Below are 22985 nucleotides of genomic sequence, written 5' to 3'. Positions count from 1 at the left end.
GGAGGGCGGCACTGGGATTGGGGGAGGGCGCGACTCCCCGCTGGGTGACGTCATAGCGGGGGAGGGGGCACTCCTTTGCAGCCTGGGAGATGGCGAGATCGACGCCAGGGCATGCATTACATCATGTGATGAAACCTCCCCAAATGAAGGGCACGGGGTGCAGGGGACGTCACATCCTGCTGGGTGACATCATCTGGCAGCAGGGTGATGTCACTGCTGGGCGGGAGCCAGCACAGGCCCCAGTCCTAGTGCATGCAATAACCTCCCCCAGGAGAGGGCACAGGGGGGCAAGTACCCCCCAGCCTGACCGCAGGGTGCCTGAGCCAGGGCCAGGCAGGGGGCCATCTCTCCCAGCAGTGCAGCCCTGGCCCCTGCTCCACTAGCTGGCTCTGCAGTGCCCTGCGTCCTCCCTGGCCCAGGGAAGCCCATGCCTCGCACTGATCCCAGGACTCCAGCCGCAGGGAGACTTCCCCCTTCAGCGCCAAATGCTTTCCTTGTGGGCGGAGGGAGCCCTGCCTGCTGGCTGTCACAGCCCCGCTGTCCACCAGCCATCCTCCTCCCCGCTCACGCTCCAGCATCTGGTGCAAAAATTCTTTGATATTTTATTTTTTCCCTAGAGTGTCTTGTTCTTCCCCCATGCATGTAGCTCCGTGAGCTCGTATAAATAAATCAACAGAAGTGGATGTGGACAAGACAGCTGGCGCCAGTCAGAGGCTGAGAAGAGATTGCACAAGTTTTATACAATGCCGGGAGAGTTTCCCCTGCCATCAAGACCCCAGTGCTGGGCTGTCACTGGGGCTGGGGACACGCATACAACCCTGCTCACGCCTCAGAAGGACAGTGGGTCATTTCTGGTGTACACATTGTTCCTCAAAGTCCCCCAAGCGGTCTGTGCTCCGCCTTGGTCCATAGCGAGATGCCGCATAGCCGAGACAGCCATCAGCTTGCCCAGTGCCTGGGGCACACCTGAGCAAATGTGACCTGCAGCAGCCGGACCCAAGCTGGGAGCAGCAAGATTTCAAAGCAACCTGCTGGCACCAGAACCAGACCAGGGAGGTGCAGGGGGAGTGGGCAGGAGGGGCTGAGCCAGCTTCCTGAGGACCAGCCTCCAGCGTGGTGCATGTCAACCGGAGGAGTAAGGGAAGAGTCACAGCAGGGGTAGAAGCAGGCCCAGCTCAACCCTTTGCCATGAGCCCAAAGTTTAGGCAAGGCAGAGTGCCTTGAACCTGCCCCCAAGTCCTTTCCCACCCCAGAGCCAGCAAGGCAGAGTCTGAGGAATCACATCCAGGATTAGGGGTGAGACTGGGATGCTTCGAGGAGTGCAAACAGTTCCCGGGCAGGCTTAGCCTCTGGCACTCCAGCACCAATCCCAGAGGCACTGCAGGCTCCAGGGTGCTCAGCGCACAGACAGGGTCTTCGCTCGGTGCTTCTTCACGCTCAGGCCTGGCAGGAAGGTCCTTGCGGGGTGGGAGATATGTTTCTCCAGCGTGGCCTCCGCTCTGCAAGGCAGAGGATATCAGGCAATGCCCCACACTACAGCAGATGCCAATGTGCCTCGGTCCCAGCCCAGAACTGCTGGAGCAGCTACTCATGCCCACGCACCCTACAGTTCCCAGCCCTGTGCTGCTGCCCCCAAGCAAACCCGCTGAGGCCTGCCCGTTGAGTCCTCTGCCCTCCTGCCTTCTCCCTCAGCTGCTCTCTGTCCCAGCTGCCTTGCCAGTCTCACAGCTCCTCAGAGCTGCCCCAGCCTTCAGGCCTTGCTGCTTGCTTGGGGGGGCTCGTACCATAGCAAAGTCCCTCACGGGCAGGGAGAAAGGCAGGCAGGCAGCTCTGGGGACTGGCTGGGAGGGGAGGGCAGAGCTGGGCCGGGGCTGCAACATGGAGCCGCAGCATCCTCAGGCTGCACAGAGTTGAGGCAGTATCTCCCCTGCGAAAACCCAGACCCATGGCACAGCTGCCCTTGACCCACGGAGAGAGGATCCCACAGGGGCTGGCTCACCTGCAGTGCTGGCCCCCCGCCGCCTCCTCACTGCCTCGTGTTGATTTCCGGGCGATCCTGGTGATCAGGACTTTGACTTTGCCCCACTGCGACAGGTTGCTCTGGGAGAGAGACAGTGAAGCAGTCAGAGGGCAGCAGCAAGGAGGCCAACTTCCCCAGCTCACAGCCCTTTGCATCCAAAGTCACCTCGGCAGGCCCAGACAGAAAAGGAACTCCAAGCCCCTGCTGGAGCTCAGGCCCATCCCACGTTGTTGCTGGCCCAGCACCCTCCACCCACCCCAGCCATCCCCTTGCACAGAGAGACATTTCATGGCCTGCCAAGCGCAGGCTTGCCCCTAGCCCCCAACTCCCAGTGTTGCAGAGCACAGCACCTACCTCGGACCTTGTGCCCGGGAGGAGGGTGCTGCCCCCTCTGTCCGAGTGATCCAGCAGGCTGGGTGAGCTGCAGGAGGGCCCAGCTGCCTTCCTGAAGGGAGCAGGGTCGTTCTCTGCAAGAGAGGAACCAGAGTGGGTACCAGCTATCTCAGCATACAGCACCGGGTCCCAGGGCCTGCACCCACGCGCCTCCGCTCCCAGGATCACAGCCTGCCTTAATGCTCAGAGAAAGACCTGGGAAATACTAGGTCTCATTTGAGAGACTGCTTCCAAATCCCACTTGGGCTCTGCAAAGAGGGGTGCACGTGACAGCCCCAGGCTGGGGGCTGGAAGCAGGGACTGCCTGCTCCCAGTCCAACAGAGATTGCTCCAGACAGCCCAGAAGAAGAAGGGCCAATGCAGAAGAGGAGACCTTACATGCACCACACTGCTCCCCTCTGGGCTTGCACAAGGAGACCTTCTCTCCACACCCCCTCCCCTGCTGCCACAGGGGCCTGGCCACTGCCACTGCCTACCTGCACTCCTGTTCAGGTCCCACAGCGTCCCCGTGTCTGAAGATGAACGTGTCCGGAAGTGATGGGGCCTCCACGGCATCAGGGACACGTCCTCCTCCTGCATCTGCAGCTCCAGCCCTGGTGCTGGGTCTGACATCGGCGCCTGCTCCTCTGGGGCTCTGTAAGGCACCTCCACTAAGTTCATTATCTGCCGGGAGAGGAGATGCAGAGCGTGAGGCAAGCTTATAGTTTCATAGTTTCTAGGGTCGGAAGGGGCCTGAGTAGATCATCTAGTCCGACCCCCTGCCATGGCGGGAAAGAGTACTGGGATCAAACGACCCCAGCAAGGTGTTCACCTAACCTCCTCTTAAAAACCCCAGGGTAGGAGCCTGCACCACTTCTCTTGGAAGTTGGTTCCAGATCCTAGCCGTCCTGACCGTGAAGTAGCACCTCCTGACCGTGAAGTAGTGCCTCCTGATATCTAGCTCATCATGGGTAAGTCTGAGCGGGGGAGTCCCTGAGTCCCAGGAAGGAGGCAGACCCTGGAGTGCAGCAAACCCAGGGCATCTGAGGCTGGAAGAGGTCACAGCGTGCCAAGGAAACACCAAGCAGCCAGGAACCACCCCATCGCCACTCCCCTCCCAGGGCATCCCAGCAGCAGGGGGACACCAGCCAAACAGGCTGGGACATTTCTCCCTCCTTCCTGCACGTGGAAGTTACTAAACCCAGAGGGAGCAGGGGGCACTGACCTTGTGGCCCCTGCTGCCAACACAGGGGACCAAGACACTGAACTCCCCACCCAGGACTGGCCCTGGCTGACTCCCCTCCCTCCAGTGCAACCGGCAGCCTTACGTGCTTGGGCTCCTGGCTCCGGAGCCGGCTCTCCATCACTGCCTGCTGCTGCTGGAGCCGCAGATTGGCCTTCTGCAGCTGGGCGATCCTCTCCAGCATCTGGCACACGTGCTCCAGGTAGCGCAGCCCCTGCCCTGGCAGGGTTAGACTGGGGTCCCTGGGCCCCTGGGGGATGAGACAATAAAGGGCATCACGCACAGGCACGGGCTCCCAGTCATACCCCACACAGCAGCAGCTGCCTGCAGCCAGCTTCTCTTGCCCCCGTTTTTGCTCTGGACACACCACGCAGGGCCCCTGTCCTTGATGGGGGCAGTAGCCGAGGGGAGCAGCCCCTGGGAGCCCACTGTGTGGGGAACGCATCGCCGTTCCTCCTGCCCATCACCCACTCAGCCTCCTCTGCCTCCCCTGCTGCCAGGGGAGCAAAGCAAGGCACACAGCAGGGGGTTAAGGGGCTTAAAATCAGATTAGGAAATTAGGGCATTCCTCAGTTAGGCTTCCACAGAAGCCTGGCCCTGTTCTGTCCCTCACCCAAGCAGAGCGCAGGGAGGAAGAGGGAGCCAGCACCAGCCGCGTGGGCAGGGAAGGGAGCCATAAAGATGTCCAGCTCAGGGTCCCACCCCAGCTGCGCAGTCAGCTCCATCGTTCCAGTGCTGGCAGAGAAATGCAGGTTGCTGCCACGCCCCAGCCGAGACCAGGAGGCACCCCTACACGGGGCACGCTCATGGGCTGGGAGCCAAGCCCCCACCCACAGCACTCCTGCCCAGGCACCCATCTGCACAGGCTGCAGGCCACATGGCTGCTCACAGCGCAAAGCTCTGCCCTGACTGCTCCGGGGGCAGGGGATGCCTTTCTCTGCAACCACAGAGAAACCTTCCCCCTTCCCCTGCTCTCCCAAACTCCCAGCCCTCTGCTCCCACACAGCCTGCCTCCACTGGGGGAGTCTCACTGCGGGGCCAGAGCTGAGGTGACAGAGTCCAGGCCTCCTATCGCTGTGAGGCATGTGGCTTTTGCCCCCTGCACCTCCATCCCCTTCCCTACAACTGCCTCTGAGGCCCCCCACAATGGCACCCGCTAGGCCCCCCGTGGGAGGACACTGCCCTGCGTTACCATCACCTGCCCCAGCATCAGCACCCAGTCCCACTTCCATGCACGTTGCGGAGGTGGGGGCGCTGGCCTTCCCCACCCCACTCAGCCTACTCCTTATGAAGAAGTCAAGTCCCAGCACTCACCGCTGTCCGGTCCCCACTGGGCTCAGGACTCCCTGCCTCTGGGCTCTGGTGGCTGGAGGGGGCTTGGCTGTGCTCCCCCGCAGTCCCTGCGGTGCCACCCTGGCTGCCAGGCTGCTGTGAGCCACGTGGCCCTGCGCCCGCCTGGCTCCGTCGGCTCCTGCTGAGCTGTCGGGCAGAGCGCCCGGCTGCACGGTGCTTCCTGGACCGCTGCAGCACCTGAGCCAGCTTCACGCTGGCCGACAGGCTGCACTGGCAGTCCCGCTCCTGGAGGGTGTCCGGCTGCCCCAGGCTCGCTGCCTGGGTACGGCTCTCCTCGGGGTTGCTGCCCGCCGGGTCGTCAGTGCAGGGCTGGAAGCCGTCGAGGCCGTCCAAGGAGAAGCTGCTCTCAGAGCCGAGCGGGGTGGAGGGCGAGTGATCGTTGCTGGCCATCTCCACCCCGGAGTCCTCCGACTCGGACTTGAGGAGCTGCCCACTCTTGGGGAAGAAGCCCAGAGAGGCAGGAAGGCCCCGCACAGGCCCGGGCTCTCTTGGCAACTCGGCCCGGTCCCAGGGATCCTGCTCACCGCTCATCTTGCTGGCTGGCTGCGCCCCAGCTGGGGGGTCCCGGGTCTCCTGCAGCTTGCGGTACACGCTGGCAGAGGTCAGCACCACGCAGCCCTCCGTGGGCTCCCTGGCACGATCTGCAAGGCAGAAAGAGAGGGACACAGGTCACAGCCAGGTTCTCTTTAGGGCCAGCTTCTCCCCTCTGCTCATTCCAGCACAGTACCTGCCAAGCAGGTCACTCCTCCTCCCGCCTCCACCTCCGCGGCAGCCACCTCCCAGCCCTGCGTCAGCCCCTGGCCCGGCTCCAGCCCAGCCCACAGGACCAGGCCCCTGGAGAGCTCCCAGTAGACACTGGGGCATTTCGGGGAAAGCAAGGCTGCAGGGACGGGCGGGGGAAGAGCACTGGACGCAGAGTGCTCCTCTGGGGAGCCAGAGCCATCCTGCACCACCTGCCCTGACCTCCCTCCTCCGTTTGCACGATGTGCATCACCCGTTCTAGCCAGTGCCAGGAGATGGGCCCTGCCACCTTCCCATGCACCGTGACCTCGTCCCAACCCGCAGCCCCCACACACGCAGCTCAAGGACACCTTCATCCCAGCTGCCGGCAACCCCAGCCCCGCGCTCCCCGCAAACACCCCAGGCCTGCTCCATGCCTGGGCACGGGATCCCCTACTCTGACCTATGGCTGCCAGGCAAGGAAGGGGGAATCACCGGGCATCATTCAGCCTCTTGCGCCCTCCTCCTCGATGTTCACCGCCCGGGGGGCTGAGAGCTCACCCCACAAGCCTACAGAGCAGCGTGTATCCCCGCAAGGTCCCTGGAAGCATGTCCCCGGACCAGCCCAGATCTCATGGCCCACATTGCCAAGACGTGCCTCCACACCCCTGGCAGCAGGCCCAGACCACATTCCTCAGCGCTGACCTGGCCATGGCTCCGCTGAAACTGCCGCTCTCACCACGTCACCGTGGGAGCAGGCGTGGATCCATCCACAGGCAGGCTTCCCTTCTAGAGCCCCAGTGCCCAAGCCACAGGTGTCCTTCCACCCCTGCCGCAGGGCACCCAGGGCCCCAGACACGTCTCTTGAGCATCCCTCCGTGAGGAACGCCTGCTGCAGCTGGGAAACCCTCCCCCCACGGCTCTCAAATACCCACCGATGGAGAATTCGGCACTGCCCAAAGCAACCTGCTCCCAGCTTAGACAGGGGGTAGGGAGGCAAAACTGGGCTCGAACTCAGCCGGCTCTCCCAGGGAGCGCCAGAGCCTCAGCACCCAGCAGCCGCAGAGACGATGCAACTCCTGCATCCCTGCTCTGTGCACGGAGATGCACGGCACTCCCAGCATGGACCCTTGCCGCAAGTCACAGCGGGGAGAGCGCATGGACTGCAAACCTCTGAGCATGGGGTCCCCTTCCCCTTCCCCACAGACTCCCCACACCAGATGGGACTGGTCCTGCACTGGTCTGGGCAGCTGGGAGCATGGCCTGGGGAGGGCCCTGCAGGGAGAGAGCTGGGTGAACTGCATGTGTGCAAGGCTGGAATCCATTTCCCATCGCCATGCAATTGGAGACACAGTCGGACCCAGAGGGACTCACTCGCCTTCCTGCCTGCCCTCCTCTTCCACCCAGAAGCCCGGCCCCGGCCCCACATGAAAGTGTGTCAGGAGGAGCCTTGCGAACAGATGCCTCGCACAGGATAGAGGCGTTTGGACCGAGCCTCCAGGACTGGCAGCTGCAGGGGGAGGCAGCCTCTCCTCTGCCAGTCTCACCCGTGTGCCTGGCTACGACACAGCCTTCCCCCCCGCTGGCTCCGTCCCCGCACCCATACAGTTTAGGGGTAAGAGTAGCCGTGGTCAGGCTGTTTGGGGCAGCGACCAGCCACAGATCCCGCGCTCAACTGCTCCTTTACTTCAGGCAGGACTTCCTTTACCCAGGCCTGGCAGGTAGGTTTCCGCACGCACAACTCCCTCATTCCCACAGCACCAGTTCCCGGAGGCAGGGCCGGGGGCCCCGTAATTCGGGGTTTGCATCCCACCCCAGCCAGCCTTCCTGTACTTAACTTGCATGTCGCCGCCACGGCTCGCGGACGAGCAGCCCCTGCACCCTCGCGGTCCCGACTGCCCCGGGCCGCCGGAGGAGGCACCTGCAGACACTGCCCACAGCTTTCCTCGCCCGCTCCGTGCTCCAGCAGCCCCCCTCTCGCAGGGGTCCCAGACTCGGGCGCTCGGTTTTCCTGCGAGCCTCGCAGCGCCTCTGCCCGCACCGTCATGGGCTGAAGCGCCCTGCAGTCGCTTGCCTGAGGCCATGCACCCGCTCGGCGCCGGACACGGCCCCGCCTCACCTCGCCCTCCGGCCACGCGTCCAGCCTCCCTCCGCCAAACGCAAACCTGCGCCCGTCGATCCATAAGGACTCTTGGGCAAGACCGCCTCACGTCTCCAACCAGCACGTGAAACCGGGAGGCTGGGCCTGGCAGAGCGATGACGCTGCCAGGAGCCGCTGGCACCGGGCAGGAACAGTCGCATTCCCGGGCGCGGAGGGGCGACGAGGGCGCGACCCGGACCGGCCAGGAGCCGGAGGGCCGGGGTCGCGCCAGAGACCAGGAGGCTCCCGCCAGCCCCGCGCCTGGCGCCCCCGCAAGGACCATGCCCACGGGCGCTGCGACCCCCGCCCCCACGCAGACTCGGATCTTTTATCGGACCGACTCCAACCGCCGGGAAACCTCCACAAGCCCCCGGCCCCGCACTCACCGCGCCGCTCCACCGCGAAGACCCGCCGGCGCCGCAGCATCGTCCCGGCCCGCCCCTCCGCGGAGAAACTGAGGCACGGGCCGGCGGGGCGGGGCGCGCACGTGCGGCCGGGCACGCAGCCCGCGGGGGGGGCAGCGGCGCCCATCCGCCCTCCTGCTCCTCCCAGCCGGGGGTCGCGCGCGCGGCCAGGCAGGCAGGGGGCGGCAGGACCCCGCCGGCACCGCGCCTGCGCGACGAGGCCGTGGCGCCCCCTCGCGAGCCAGGCCCCCTCGCCCCGGCCGCGAGGTAGCAGTGCCGGGCAGACGCCAGCCGCGGGCGGCCACAGGCCCTTAACCCTGCCTGGGTCCTCGCAGCACGCCGGCAAAGGGGGCAGGCGGCCTGCGGCCGGGGCGCCCTGCCCAAGCCCCAGCGCCGCGCCGCCCCCTCAGGCCGAAAGGACGCGGCCGGGGCGATAAGGGAGGCGGGTGAACGTGCTGGAATCCGCCTGCCCCCCCGGCGGCTGCCGCCGCGCGCGCTCCGGCCTGGCAGGGCCGAGGAGGGGGCGGGCGGCGCGCACGTCCGCCCACGGCGCCCCCGAGACAGCGGCACGGGCGGGCCGAGCCCCCGGCTGCAGCCGCGAGGCGCCGCAGGGGAACCCGGGAGCCCGGCCGGTGTCCCAGCACGGGGGTGAAACGTTTCCAGGAGAGAGTGCACGCTCCCGTGGCAGCGGGCAGAGCGGAGATGCTGCCGGCTCTGCCACCCGCGCCGCACCCAGAGCGCACAGATTGCTGAAACCGGCCTGGCAGGAGGGCGGGGGGGCGGGGCAGGATGCTGCCTGAGATAAGCAGCTAATCCCCGATACCTCTCTGCAGACAGCGCCGGGGTGAGGAGCTGCAGATAAGCCCTCGCAGCCCGGCGTGGGGGGACAAAGGCTTCCGCTAACGACACGTCCCATTGACACCTCGTGGCAGAGAAGAAGGGGGCAGGGAGCAGTCTGCCCTCCCTGCCAAGACAATCATTACCCTAAAGGATTAGGGTGCAGCAGCCCACCTGGCCCCGAGCACACGCACACACACAGCTGCTGCCCTCCATCCCCCTCCCCACACTGCCCTGGCCTGCCAGGCTCCCGCTCCAGCTGGCCACTGGGGTCAGGCATTGCAATGGGAGACGGGGGGGGGCTGCGGCCTGCGGGCATGGGCAGTGGTAGCAATGAGGCAGCTGGGATGCCTTGGCAGCTATCGCTCCCAAAGCTAGCCTGCTCCAGCGACGCAGCATGCCTCTGCTTTGCCGCGCAGGAACAGAGCCCAGGAGGCCTGGCTCTCGGCCCTGCCGGCCCCTCCATCCTAAGTGCCAGCAGCACCTGCGAGAGGTCCCTCCGCACCAGCACCGGAGAGAGACCCCAGGAGCCCAGGCTCCCAGAGCCATCAGGCGGCTGGGGAAGGGAGCAGGCGAGGCCCGGCTGCTCGCCGTGACCCAGCTCCTGCAGCAGGCGGGGGCTCGGGTGCGAGGCCGGGCCCTGCCCCTGAATGCGGAGAATGCGAGGGCGCATTCCAGAGCGGCCGTCGCTGCGGCGCAGGAATGCGACAGGGCGCTGGGAGCGAGGCGGCACCGGGACTGTCGCTCCCCGCCCTCGGCACTGGGCTTTGTTTGCGCAGTTCCAAGGCCTGGACCACCCTGCCCCCCCGCCCGGGGTTGGGTGACCCCCGCCAACCTCTCTGATCCTGGCGCCCGCCCCCCGGCATTCCAGCCCCAGCCCCGAGGAAACGGGAGGCATCTGGAGTAGCCAGAGACGCACGTCACCATCGCCGCGCCCTGCGCTCCTGGGTCCTGCTCCCCACCACCTGCAAAGGGTGGCCGTCTTGTGAAGGAGACCAGGTCGCTCCAAGCAGAGGGCAGCAAATGCCCAGAAGGCACCACAGAGCTGCTCCCACGCTCGGCTGAACGCCCAGCCCAACACACACACTTACCCCACTTAAAAGGGTGCTTGGAGCCAGACTTACCCTTCCCTATGCTGGAGGCGAGGCCGGCCAGGTCTGACTCAGGGCAGGAGCCCATCTGGTGCTGGCTGGGCAGGCTCAACTGTCCCTCGCGGATGCCAGGCAGAGGCGTGGATTCCTCCCAGGCCTGGGCAGCGGCTTCCTCCCGCAGCTGCGACTGCAAAGGTTGCAGGAGTCGCTGGATACAAGGCCAAGGCAGCTGCGAGAGTCCTGGTGATTTGGGAGCTCGGTGGCAGCCCTGGGTAGCTAGCACCTCCAAGGGCTTCCTGCAGTGCCGAGCAGGGTTGTGCATCCCAGGACTGCTCCTCTGCAGGTGGATGAGCCCCTGGGCAAGGACTTTAGGCCAAGCCCTGCGGCCCAGGGCTGCCTGCACGCTCAGCATGCCCAGGCTCCTGGAGAGTATGCATCAGCTGGGCCTGCTCACCAACACAGGAAAGCCCTAACCAGGCCAGCTGCAGCTCAACCCTAGGGAGGGTGGTGCAACACAGCAACACCAGGGAGAGCCAGGCTGGCTCTGGCCTCTCCCTTTGTGCGGGGTTGGAGCACAGGCACAGGGCCAGCAAGGAAGGGTCAGAGGACAGACAGAGATGGAGATAGGACTAGCTTCCCGGATTAAGGACAATAAGAAGTCCTTCTTCAAATACATAGGGGGTAAAAAGAGGGTCCCGGGTAATGTGGGGCCCCTGCAGGACACGATGGGCAACTTAGTCATCATGCCAGATGACAAAGCTAACATATTTAACGATTTCTTTGCCTCTGTCTTCCTAAGTAGGGACCAGTTCAGCCACCTCCCTGCTGGGCCCCCCTCGGGCCCCGAGAGAGACACGCCTGGGCCAAGGGTTAGCGAGGAGTTAGTTAGGGTACTTCTGGAGAGGCTGGACGTGTTCAAGTCCGCTGGTCCGGACGATCTTCACCCTAGGGTTCTACAGGAACTGGCCGAGGTCATTGCGGGACCCCTGGCGCGGCTCTATGAGCACTCGTGGTGCTCTGGTGAGGTGCCGGAGGACTGGAAGAGGGCCAATGTGGTCCCTATCTTCAAAAAGGGAAAAAAAGAGGACCCGGGAAATTACAGGCCAGTTAGTCTTACCTCAATCCCGGGTAAGCTCTTTGAAAAAATTATCCTGGCACACATCCAGGAGGGCCTTGCAGGGGAATGCATGCTCAGGGGCAACTAACATGGGTTCATCAGTGGCAGGTCTTGTCAGACCAACCTGGTGGCCTTTTATGATCAGGTCACCAAATCATTAGACGCAGGGGTTGCTGTGGATGTAGTCTTTCTGGACTTCCGGAAGGCTTTCAACACTGTCTCTCACCCTGTCCTCATCAAAAAGCTGGGAGACTGTGGTGTCGATGCCCACATGGTCAAATGGGTCGCCAACTGGTTAGAGGGCCGCACCCAGAGGGTGGTAGTGGATGGGTTCTTCTCGACCTGGAAGGACGTGGGCAGTGGGGTTCCGCAGGGCTCGGTCCTCGGGCCCGCACTGTTCAACATCTTCATCAGTGACTTGGATGAGGGGGTAGAAAGCACCCTGTTCAAGTTTGCTGATGACACTAAGATGTGGGGGGATGTGGGTGCACTAGAAGGGTGCAATAGGCTACAAGCTGACCTTGACAGCTTGCAACGGTGGGCGGATGAGAATAGGATGGGGTTTAACACTGATAAGTGCAAGGTGTTGCACATGGGGAGGAAGAACCGGCACCACACTTACAGGTTGGGGAACTCCCCTCTTGCCAGCACGGAGATGGAAAAGGATCTTGGAGTCGTCATTGACTCCACGATGAACATGGGTCGGCAGTGTGGGGAGGCAGTCAAGAAGGCCAACCGTACCCTGTCATGCATCCACAGATGCATCTCGAGCAGGTCCAGGGAGGTGATCCTCCCCCTCTATGCGGCACTGGTCAGGCCGCAGCTGGAGTACTGCGTCCAGTTCTGGGCGCCACACTTCAAGAGGGACGTGGATGATATGGAAGGAGTCCAGAGGAGGGCCACTCGTATGATCAGGGGTCAGCAGGGCAGGCCTTATGAGGAGAGGCTACGGGACCTGAACCTGTTTAGCCTCCACAAGAGAAGGTTAAGGGGGGACCTTGTGGCCTGCTACAAACTGGTCAGGGGGGATCAGCAGGTATTGGGGGAGTCCCTGTTCCCCCGTGCGCTGCCAGGAGTGACCAGGAATAACGGTCACAAGCTGGCGGAGGGTAGGTTTAGATTAGATATTAAGAGGCGCTACTTCACAGTCAGGGTGGCTAGGGCCTGGAACCGGCTTCCAGGGGAAGTGGTGCAGGCTCCTAGCCTAGGGATTTTTAAAAGGAAGTTAGATGAGCATCTTGCCGGGGTCATGTGACCCCGGTGCTCTTTCCTGCCAAGGCAGGGGGTCGGACTAGATGATCTTCCTAGGTCCCTTCCGACTCTAGCTACTATGAAACTATAGGACGGGGGGCCGCACTTCCCCTCCACACCCCCATCCCAGCTCCTGACACCAGCCTGGCAACCGGCCCCTCCCTGGACTGTGCAGGGCCCGAGCTGCACCCGCTAGGAAGGGGCTGGCGCTGCTTTGCAAGGCTGTGCACTGGGGGGCTGGTCACCACACCACGGCAGGAACTAGGCCCTGTGGGTACCCCTACTTCCCAGCCCTGCCCTGTGCTGGAGAGATGCGGTTCAGCCCTGGAGATGCTGCAGGAAGCGCTGACCCAGGGCAGCCCCGTTCCACCCCCACCTGCCCTGCACCAGCACTTGTGGCCAGCTCTCCTGGCAGAGCAGCCCCTCAAGGCTGCGGACCTGCAGTGGCACTGGCAAGCCATCCCTTTCCCAGTGTAGTGCAGTGGACACCCTCTAGTGGCCAGTGACCCACACTACACTGGGTGTGAGCAGAAGACGCTGCCCGCACCTTGCATTAAGCTGTGCAGTGCCCTGCAACCCCAGCCACAGGCACTGGAGCCATCCTTGTGCCACCCATGCCCTGCATCCCCCCGCCTGTGCAAGTCACTGGTGCCTGGGCACAAGCCTGGCAAGGTGCCCCTGTGGCACCCAGGTCCCTCCCGTGCCCCCCTCATCCCACAGGTGCTCCCTGCTCCCGTTTCCATCTCTACGGCCCGGCCTGCCGACAAAGGCTGTGGTGCCAGCCCTGCCCCAGCTCACGCTGGGCTCACACACCAGACACGGGAAGGGGTACACATGTTATAACTTACATAGAGATCTGATTTAATACCTTAGAGAAGCTTAACAGCATCAATGTGCCAAGCAGTGCCACCCCACGCCTGCATGCCCCCGCCGCCACCTCGAGTGCGCACAGCTGCTGGCAGCGACTACAAAAGCGGCTCTAGAGACAGAGCGACCCGGCAGACGGGAACTCCTACGCTAGCAGCCCTGGGGGGTGAAGCCCTCTGCCCACGGGGCGGGGACGGGACAAGCCGGTGTCCTGAGGAACGTGCCCCAGGTGCCAACGGGCTCCCTGCTCTCATGCCCTGGGGGCACCTTGACTTCAAAGAGCCAGGCGGAGAACAGGCAGCACTCATTGCACACACCAGAGCCCCAGGAGCTGAATCCAACCTCTGATCTGGGCCACCCTCTTCCCTTCATTAGCAGGACACCTGCTCAGCGCCTCTCCACAGGCCAGAAGCAGCAGTGCCCGCTCACCAGGCAGGCGGGCGGCTGGCTAGTGGAGGGCAGCTTGGAGCTGGCAGTGATGTGCATGGCATGGGCTGTGGGGTTTGTGTGTGGCAGAAGCTCCCCGGGGGGGCAGGCTGCGCCGGCAAGCCACAGCCCTGGGGCAGCTCAGGACTTGGAGCAGAGGGCAGTGGCGCCGGCGCCAGCACCAGGGCGCTGGTAGCGTTGGCGGGCGTGCTTTTCGCAGTACATCTCCTCGCCCACCCAGAAGTGGCCCCGCATCTTGAGGTTGAGGCCGCAGTCAGTGCAGACGTAGCAGGAGGGGTGGCGGTAGCGGCCCTCGTGGATCCTCACCGCCTGGGTCCTGCGGGAAACAGCGTGGCACGGTCAGGACGACCGTGGGAAGCAGGCTCGACCAGCTCCAGCCCTGCCCAGCTGGTGCCTGTCTCCTCAACAACATTGCCAGGGTGGCCCTGCCCTCTTAGGCAAACACTGAGAGGCCTTCCTGGCTCCTTGCTAGCAGGAGATGGGCAGAACAAGCTGCCTTCTCCCGTCTCAGCCAGAAGCTGCAGTAGGCACAGGCACCCAACAGCAGAAACTGCCCACGGGCCCTGCCTGCTGTCCGGGATCGGCACAGGCCCCAGCTCTGATGGCACCACAACAGCTCGGGGGGCTTCACAGCCCTTCAAAAGGCCTTTGCAGCTGGGGAAACCGAGTCACGCAGCCAGGGAGGGACTGGGAGAGCACCCAGGCCTGGGCTCCTCAATCAGCAGTCTGGGGGGACACGGTGGTCACAACCAGCCCTCCAGGCTCACATGCCGGAGCCCGGGCAGACGCCCCTACCCTGCCCTACAAAGACAGGATCTTGCAGGGACAACAGCAACCCCCGAAGTCCCGGGACACAAGGAACCACCGAGGCCCCGGGGCAGCGTCAGGGGTCCCCGCCCCAACCCTCCCCGCGCACCCCAGGAGAAGCAGCACTTACGCAATGCTGTTGCCACACTTCTCGCACGTGTGCAGCTTCTGGACCCCTGCCACGGAGCTGCAGACGGGCTTGTGAGCGCCGGGGGACAGGCGGCTGGGGAAGGGGGTTGCAGTGCCCTCTGCCAAGGGAGGCGAGGGACACATCAGGATCCTGGAGGCCTGAGGACCCTCCCCAGAGCTGCGCCCCAGCGCACAGCCCCAGAAGCAACGCTGCTTTTAACCCTATTGCATCCACCGCCCCCCCGCCCTGCCTCACCTCCACCGCTGGTCTCCAGCGCCTCCTGCAGCAGGCGGAAGGTGCTGGACTGCCGCGGGGCAGCCCGCAGCTCCCGGTTCTCCTGGATCATCTTGTAGACCTCGGAGTCCTCCTCCAGGCGCCGCATGGCCGTCTCAGAGTCCACGCTGTGGGGACGCAGCGGCTCAGGTGCACAACCCCTGGCTCGGAGCCCTGCATCCCCCCAGCATCACCTCCCTCAGACTGGGGGCAGAGCACAGGAGCCTGAGGCTGGTGTGGGGGTAAACCCCCCATTTCAGAGCGAAGGCTGCAGCGGGGCCAGGACGCGCAGGATGCTGCTCTCCGAGGCCCCGTGGAGGAGCAGTGCAGAGCCCCCAGCCCAGTCCTTTCTGCACCCCCAAGCTACTTGCACGTCCCCACTGAGCTAAGCTTTGCCCCCCTCGCACTCCTGTTGTCCTGCCTGAGCCCCTACCACCGCACAACCCCATGCACGTGTCACTCCCAGCTGCCCCAGTGAGTGGGAAAGGGAACCGGAGATCCCCCCCATCCATACCCTAATCCCAGCACTCCCAGGCAGCCAAGCCTGCTCCCTCCCGTCTCCCAGATGACAAGGCAGACGCTCCCTGCCCTGCCTGCTCCTCCCACACACACCTGGATCCGAGGCTCGGTTAACCCTCTCCCGGGCCTCACACCCGTGAGCCGAGCTCCCAAGGCCCCATGCTGAGCCCGGCTGGGGCACCAGCTCTCACGGGGGCCCTGGACCCCCAGCACGCTGCTTGGACACCCCATCCTGCTGCGTCCCAGCCTGCCAAGCGGTCTGGTGGAGGGGCCAGGTGGCTCTAGTCTAGGACACTGGTACCAGCTGCAGGTTGGGATTGAGGGTCACGACTTGCAGCTTCCCAGCTCCGGCCCAGCACTGCAATCCTGACCCCAGCACCCCTCCAAGTCCACCGCAGCCATCTCCAGCTATGCAGCTTGCTACCGACCCATGCTGCCCTTGTGCCTCAGTGCCGGGGCTCCCTCCCCAGGTGCCAGCCAGCATGTCCACAAGGCTCCCACCTCCCCTGGATTAGGTCCCACACCCTGGCCTACCTGTTGCGAGGGCTGTAGGAGGGCGAGGACCTGCCTGGGTCCTTCCCCAGGTCCCAGGGGCTGTGGGCAGTGAAGCCCCTCGGCGAAGGCGTGCGGTTGAAGGGTGGCAGGACGGCAACCGGAGAGCAGCTCGGGCGGCCCAGGCTCCCCCACTCCTGGGACAGAGATATAGAGCATGGGAGCAAGGTTTATGGGGACAGCCCAGCTGCAGCAAACCCCGCAGGGCCAGAAGAGGGGGCCTGGGTCAGCCGCCAGTGCCATGCCCGGGATGCCAGGGAACCAGGGCCAATACCCAGGACCCCTGCTTTGATTTCTCCCTGCACAGCCGCGTGGTTGCAGGACCCGAGGCTGACACACGAGCATGCCCTTTTGCACAAGCCCGTGTTGCTCACTTTGGGCACGAGGGGGCACCCCAGCCCTACCATCCATTCCCTCCGTCTGTGTCCAGGGATCTGGGAAGCCCGGCAGGGCACCTGGCATCGGGACAGCACACCCTCAGCAGGGCTGGCATGCCAGGACAGGAGCGGCGCAGGGAGCACGCAGGTCTCTCCCCAGGCCACAGGCAGAGCTGGGCTCCAGGGGAGAGCGGCAACTTGGAGCAGACACATGCCCTAGGCCCTGGGGCAAAGGCTCCAGCTCCTGGGCACCGTCCTGCGCTCCTACCCCCAGCCTGGACTGCTCCTTGGCTTCTGCAACAAGTTCAGACACATTTGGCACCAGCACCCTGGCAGGCCAGGCCAGACCCCACTCCCTGTCGGTCCAGACGCCTTGCTCGAATCACAGCCTCGGCTCCCTCCAGCAGGGCAGTGGCCAGGCAGCGCCAGGCAGGCACGTCCGTCTCTCCCCGGCCCCTCCACTGCCACAGCCGTACCCTGCCCTGCTCCAGGTCAGCGCTGCTCCCCCTGGGCTCCTGCGGCCTGGCCCCTTCCCCCTCCCCGAGCGCCAGGCCGCTGTTTGAAGCCTAGCGCCATCGCACCCCTCCCGCCGCATCTGCTCCTGTTTAACAGGCCTGGAGACACACGAAAGAAGAAACCCCCAGATAAGTGAAAGCAAATGTTTCTGGGCGCACGAGAAAGAGAGCATGAGACGCCTGATGCCACGTGCCCCACCAGGCAGCAGAGCCCAGCAGCTCGCCCCTGTCCTGAGGGAGCAGGGCAGGGAGAGGGATCTGGAGCCCCCTCCCATCCCCAGCAAGGACCCAAGACAGCTCCCCACCGCGAGGACCGATACCTGGGGTGCATGCACATGAAGCCCTCACGTGTCCCCAGCTCGCCAGAGCCCACCACTCCTCATCCTGCTGAGGGGATCACCGACCCCGCTGTCAGTGCCTTGCGCAGTGGGATCCCTACACCCACATGGCAGTCAGGTCAGCAGCCCCAAACACAGGCAGCAAGACAGGGAGGGGAGAAGCCCCCAGGCCGGGTGGCACGGAGCTAGGCGATGCAAAACCCATCGGGGTGCTGCACCCCAGGCCTCCCACGCTGCTTGCCGTCAGCTGCCCCAAGAGCCGAGGCGCGCGCTTGCACAGCGGGGGCACAGCCCCATCCCGGCGCTCCTGTCCCCAGCTTCGGGAGGGCAGTCCTGCCAGTGAGCAAGGCAGGGAAGGAACGCAAGAACAAACAGGCGGGGGAGACCAAAGGGGCTGCTGAGGCCAGGGCTCATCCACCGCCAGCTGGAGCGAGCCCCGCTCAGGGCCGCCGCACCTCCCAATTTGGGCTTGAAAAATATCCCCACCAGCCCCAGGAAAAGAGCGCCAGCAAGAGAGGGAGGGAGGGAGGGAGAGGCCAGCCCAGCCCCTGGGACCAGGGCAGCCACGGAGCCGGGAAGAACAACACCCAGCAGCAGCCGTGCGGGGCCCACGAGAAACGCCGCGGAGGCACCGTGCCACGGGGACAGCGCCCGGGATCGGGAAGCCAGCAGGCCTGGGCGGGGCCAAGGGTCCTTGGTGTCCCGAACGCCACGCTGCAGGAGGCCTGCGTGGCAGATGTAAGCGTGTTTCCAGCAGCGAGTCCCAGCTGCACTGCAGGCACCAGGACCGGGCCCCTGGGAGCCAGGCTCTGCAGCACACCCAGGGGAGCTGGGCGGCCCGACGCACACCTTGGGGCTGCGGTGCCAGCGCCCAGCCCTGAGCTCTGTGCTCCTTGCTTGGGACCAGTGACCAGAAAAGGGGGCAGGGGTCCTGGACAGGCAGCATCCAGCCAGAGCATGGGCTGTCGGGCAACAGAGCGCCCCCGTGACAGGCTGCCGCGCAGGGCAGCGCAAGTCGCCTCACCTGCCAACGCCCCGGCTTCCCCATGCCCACGGGAGACAACAGCACCTCCCCAAACTGGTTTGGCCTCCCCAGCTTCCAGGTGTTGCTTGGAGACACCAGGTAGAGACAAGCAAACATCCCCAGCCAGCTGCGCAGCTGCCCCGCGGGGACCAGAGCTGCGTGCGAGGCAGGGTGAGGTGGCGGCACGCAGCTGCATCCACACCGGAGCTGAGGGCACCGCGGCTCCGTGACCCTAGCTTCACTGGCAGGGGCAGAGATGGGCCAGCCTGGGCTACGGGGAAGCCATCTATGCCCTCAGCTTCCCACTGCCACGCTGGAGCCCTGCAAACACCCGGGGCCAGAGTCGTTGTTGGGGGAGGGAAACTGCAAGGAAAGAGGATGGATACTGGGCCTCGGGGGCAGGTCCTGGGGAAGCAAGTGGGGCAGACGGGAGAGGTGGGACTCAGCCCAGAGAAGTACCAGTCCTTGGCAACCCCGTGCAGCAGTGTCGGAGCGAGAGCCCAGCGGGACCCTGCAGGAGGTCCCCGGCCCCCGGCAGGATTGTCCCCGGGTCTCCAGCAGGTGCCAGCCCCCTGCTCCAGGCTGCTCAGAAAGGACCTCCCCACCTTTGTCACGGCCAGGTGGGCACCTGACACCTTCCCTGAGACGGGGACAGGCTCGATGAGCTGCTGGGCAAACACCCGCCCCCAGATCCCAGGTTCACACACAGCATGCCCAGGGTGTTGGGGGACCTCAGGGAAGCCCATGGCCTTGTCTTGATATGCCACAGCTCTGTGCAGGACAAGACATCACGAGGGCTCTGGGGACCAGCCCAGATGAGCACATGCAAGAGCGAGCGTCAGGAAGAGGACAGGGCGGCCTTCGACTCTGTCCCCATTGCACCCCTTCCCCATCAGCTACCCCAGGCACGCAGTCTGCCCCACCTCAGGAAGGGCGCTGTCTCAGCTCACCTGCCTGCTGCCCAGACGCTGCGCGTGTGGCAAGGGCGAGTGATCCTCGCTGGTGCTGGCAGGGCTGGCCAGAGACTGGAAGCTGGGAAGAGGAGGGGAGTCCATGCAAAGTCCTGCTCCTGGGTTCACAGCCCCGACGTGCCCCCTTGCCAGGCCCACAACAGCAGTGCCCAAGGTCATCCCACCAGCCTCACCCCCAGCACGCGCAATGCCCCTCTCCTCCCAGACTACAGAGGTGGATCATCGAGACCTCCTCCCCCCGGTGCAGATCGGCTCCCAGGCCCGCCAGGAGCGGCCCTCACCTGCGGCTGGTCACCAGCTCCGCTTGGCCCTCAGAGCCCAGGCTGGGCTGTAGGGGGGCGTAGGGGCTGCTCAGCTGCAGCCCAGGGGACGTGGGCAAAAAGGGGCTGCCAGGCCGTGGGCTAAGGGACCCGGGGCTGGAGTAGGAGGATCTCAGCGAGCTCTGGCTGTCGTCTCTGGTTCTCATGGCATCCTGGCAAACAGGAGAGAGAGGCCATCAGTCAGGGGACCAGCCTGAGCAAGGGGCAGGAGTGATGTAGGGTCCCCCTATGTCATCTCCTGCCTGGGGGAAAACGGGGAGGGGTCTCACCTGGAACCGCATGGCCAGGACCTCGGGGGAGCTCTCACCATTAGTCTGGTTGGGAGAGAACAACAGGGACCTGCAAGCAGGGCGAGAAGGGGGCCACCGTGAGCTGGGCACCTATTTCCAGAGCCGGGCCCCAGGCCCTGGGGTGATGGTGGGTCGGACCCCACATCCAGCCTCCCCTCCCCTCCCCTCGTGGCTGCTGGCCTCTTCATAGGGCACCCACCAGCCTGCTGCCCCAGTGCACGTTAGCACTGGAGGGGAGGGATCACATGGGGCTCAAGGGGCTACTCTGGGGCTCTGGAGATGCCCACCCAGCTACAGACTGCCGATAGCCCCCTGACAAGTCACCTTGCCTCTGCACATCATTCCTCCCACACATCTCCTTCCCCGTGCCTGGAGGGAGACAGCATAGCCCTGCAGTCACCCCGCCGCGGTCACCAAGGGCACAAACAGCCTCACCCCCCGGCCACAAGCACCCTGCTTGCTGCAGAGCTGGTGCCTTCCCTACACAGGTACCCAGGCAGGCGCAGCTGGACCGACGGCCCATTGCTCGTCCTGCCCATTGCATGCGGGATGCAGGCAGACGGGGACATGGGGCAGGCTTCTACTCTCTCCCCTCTTCACCAGGACTCCATCTGGGGCTTTGATGTAGCCGGAGCTGGAATTCATTAAGGGGAATTAAACAGTGGAGGGAGGGAGGCAGCTCCAGAGGGGTCTAGATGGGCCCAGAGGAATGCAGCGGTGATGGGAGCCGAGCAGGGGGTTAACCCCTCTGATGCCGTGCTCCAGGGAGCTGAGGTGCTGGCAGGATCCCTCAAGACCCCAAGTGGGCACGGGATGCCCTCGCACCAAAAGGCAGGAGCAAGGGCAGCGCAACCCCCACGGTAGGTGGGCACCTACCACCCCATGCATGTCAGAGAGCCCGCAGCCAGTCACCCTGCCGCAGCAGGGCAGCTGCAACCCGACCCCCAGCGTGCAAATGCACGGAGCAGCTGGGTGCTCCAGACAGACAGACCAGAGTCCTCCCGGGCACCGACGGGACCATGTGGCTCCCCCAAGCTCGTTAGCGCAGCAGCCGCCGGAGCAGGGCAGGGGGACAGACAGCAGCCAGGGAGCACGGGAGCTCTGACCTGGCCCCCGTGACCCGGCAAGAGGACAGGGACAGCGGGCCGACTCTCAGAGAAGGAGATTAGCTGCAGAGCCCAGAATGAGAGGAATGCTGCCTCCTGAGCTGCTCCGGCTGTGCTTGTGGGCTTTGGGCCACGTCCAACATGCCATTAGGGTTTCCCACCCGTCGTCAAACCCGCCACACGTCTGAGCCAGTTGGAGAGGGCGAGAGGACGCAGCCGACACGCATGCACTGCTCAGGGCTGGGGGAGAACCATCCGCGCACTCGGGACCCCGTGCAGCCCGAGGGCAGGCCACGCCGCATGGCACCAGCCTGCTGGCACGCATGCGTGCCCCGCAGGGAGGGGGCCAGTGCCACTCGCAAGCTGCTGAGCCCAACTCCCTGGTGCAGGAGGGGCTGACGGGGCAAGGCAGAGCTTCCCAAGGGCTTCAGGGCATGTCCCGACTTAGCCCTGCAACACCTGGCTGGGGCCAAGCAAGCTGTGAGTCAGGCCGGCAGCCACGCCCCAGACAGGCTGCTCAGCCAGGTATTTATAGGATGTGCTCTGCACCCCCATGCAAAGAGGATTGCACATTCCAGACAGGCCGAGTCATCATGGGAGGCAGCATAAAGCAGCTTTTGCCTCCCCACCCAGGGCAGCAAGGTGCAGAGGGCAAGAGGGGGAGGGTGCGGACAGCCGCAGGGCCCTGGATTTGCTGCGCAGCTCAGCGCAGGCGGCCGTGCTGGGCTGGGGAGGAGTCCCTTTTCCCCCAGCCAGGGCCCTACCCGATGCAGAGCCAGCCACAGAGGCGACAGGCTGGCCAGCTCACACCACGCTGGGTCCCTCTGCTGCAGCCCAGCCAGGCGCAAGCACCACGCCCGGCTCCCAGCTCTTGCTGCACCAGGCTGGTGCCAGGTGTCCCGCACGCCCAGCCTGCTGCTGCTCCCAGATGCGATAGGCACATGTCCCCAAGGGCTGCACGCTGCCGTGAGCCGCTTCAGAGCTGGAACCAGTCAGACCAGGGCGGCAGGGGAAAGGCTGCCAGTGCTGCCTGCTTCTGCGTGCGCACAAGGGTCCGGTTTAACCAAGTGCCCAAAAACGGCATCTCCTCAAGTGTGGGCAGATGGGCAAGGCAAGACGTCCTGCTGGCTGCGGGTGTGGGACTGGGCACCATTAAGGAGGGGAGGGGACCCCTGCACACAGTCAGCGGCAGAGCTGCAGAATGAACCCAGGGGCCCTGGCTCCCAGCTCCATCCCCGAGGCCACCCACTGCTGAACAGCGGCAGGGATGGATCCTACCCGTGGAGTCATGAAAAGAGGGGGAACTTCCCCAGGGCATCACAGAGACCGCATACCCAGCCCCAACACTGCCCAGCCCTAAACGGACAGGCCTGAAGCCCCATGAGGAAGGGGAAAGCTCAGGAGAGCAGGGCTTGGGCACCCACCTGTCCACCAACAGCTGCAGCTGGCCTGAGCTCTGCTTGATCTTGTTCTGCGCCTCCACGTTGAGCATCTCAGCGGTGCTCTCGCCATTGATGGAGACAATGACATCGCCAGGCCGGAGGTCACCCACAGCTGCTTTGCTTTGCTCCGTCACCTTCAGGGTCATGGTTGGGGGGTGGGGGAAAGATGCACACACACACTAAGATATAAAATAGCTTTTAAAAATATATATATAACTCGTAACCAAGGCCAAATTAGCCAAAACTAATTCCAAATCCGAGAGTCCAGAACCATAAATGGCCCTACTACCGGCAAACATCCTCCACCCACACCTGGGGCTTCAAGTGTTTCGAAAACCTTTGACAAGCATCATACTTGCAGGCCCAAGCCTGAAGGCTTGGGGTTTGGATGCCCCCGAGTTTTACTGGGCCTCAGCCGTGAGGCCCTCGGACCAAGTAAGGGAGGAGACTCCCATTTCT

The 22985-nt window shown here is 64.5% G+C and overlaps 2 protein-coding genes across 2 annotated transcripts in view; both read right to left on the bottom strand.

Moving 5' to 3' along the window:
* Positions 1-17: 17 nt before the first annotated feature.
* C6H8orf58 (chromosome 6 C8orf58 homolog) lies at positions 18-8964 on the bottom strand. The gene is made up of 7 exons (XM_090056332.1): positions 8235-8964; positions 4950-5629; positions 3721-3885; positions 2890-3076; positions 2375-2487; positions 2000-2100; positions 18-1499 (listed from the first exon to the last, which is right to left on the bottom strand). Exons 1-7 carry the CDS (start codon positions 8377-8379, stop codon positions 1397-1399), a joined length of 1494 nt encoding a protein of 497 aa, XP_089912458.1. The 5' UTR covers positions 8380-8964; the 3' UTR covers positions 18-1396.
* Positions 8965-13381: 4417 nt separating this feature from the next.
* Positions 13382-22985, bottom strand: part of PDLIM2 (PDZ and LIM domain 2) — a 13450-nt gene continuing 3846 nt past the window's right edge. Inside the window, exons 3-10 of the mRNA XM_090051471.1 lie at positions 22509-22660; positions 19958-20027; positions 19650-19840; positions 19348-19429; positions 16126-16280; positions 15055-15200; positions 14800-14917; positions 13382-14178 (exon numbers count right to left, since the gene is read on the bottom strand). Coding sequence (XP_089907597.1) covers positions 13983-14178; positions 14800-14917; positions 15055-15200; positions 16126-16280; positions 19348-19429; positions 19650-19840; positions 19958-20027; positions 22509-22660 — 1110 coding nt within the window. The 3' untranslated portion in view covers positions 13382-13982. The remainder of the gene's footprint in view (positions 14179-14799; positions 14918-15054; positions 15201-16125; positions 16281-19347; positions 19430-19649; positions 19841-19957; positions 20028-22508; positions 22661-22985) is intronic.

This window comes from Crocodylus siamensis, chromosome 6 (assembly GCF_052110815.1).
Source record: "Crocodylus siamensis isolate JL-2025a chromosome 6, ASM5211081v1, whole genome shotgun sequence".
NCBI classification, from domain to species: Eukaryota; Metazoa; Chordata; order Crocodylia; family Crocodylidae; genus Crocodylus; species Crocodylus siamensis.
This window is presented reverse-complemented; position numbering and strand designations above follow the sequence as displayed.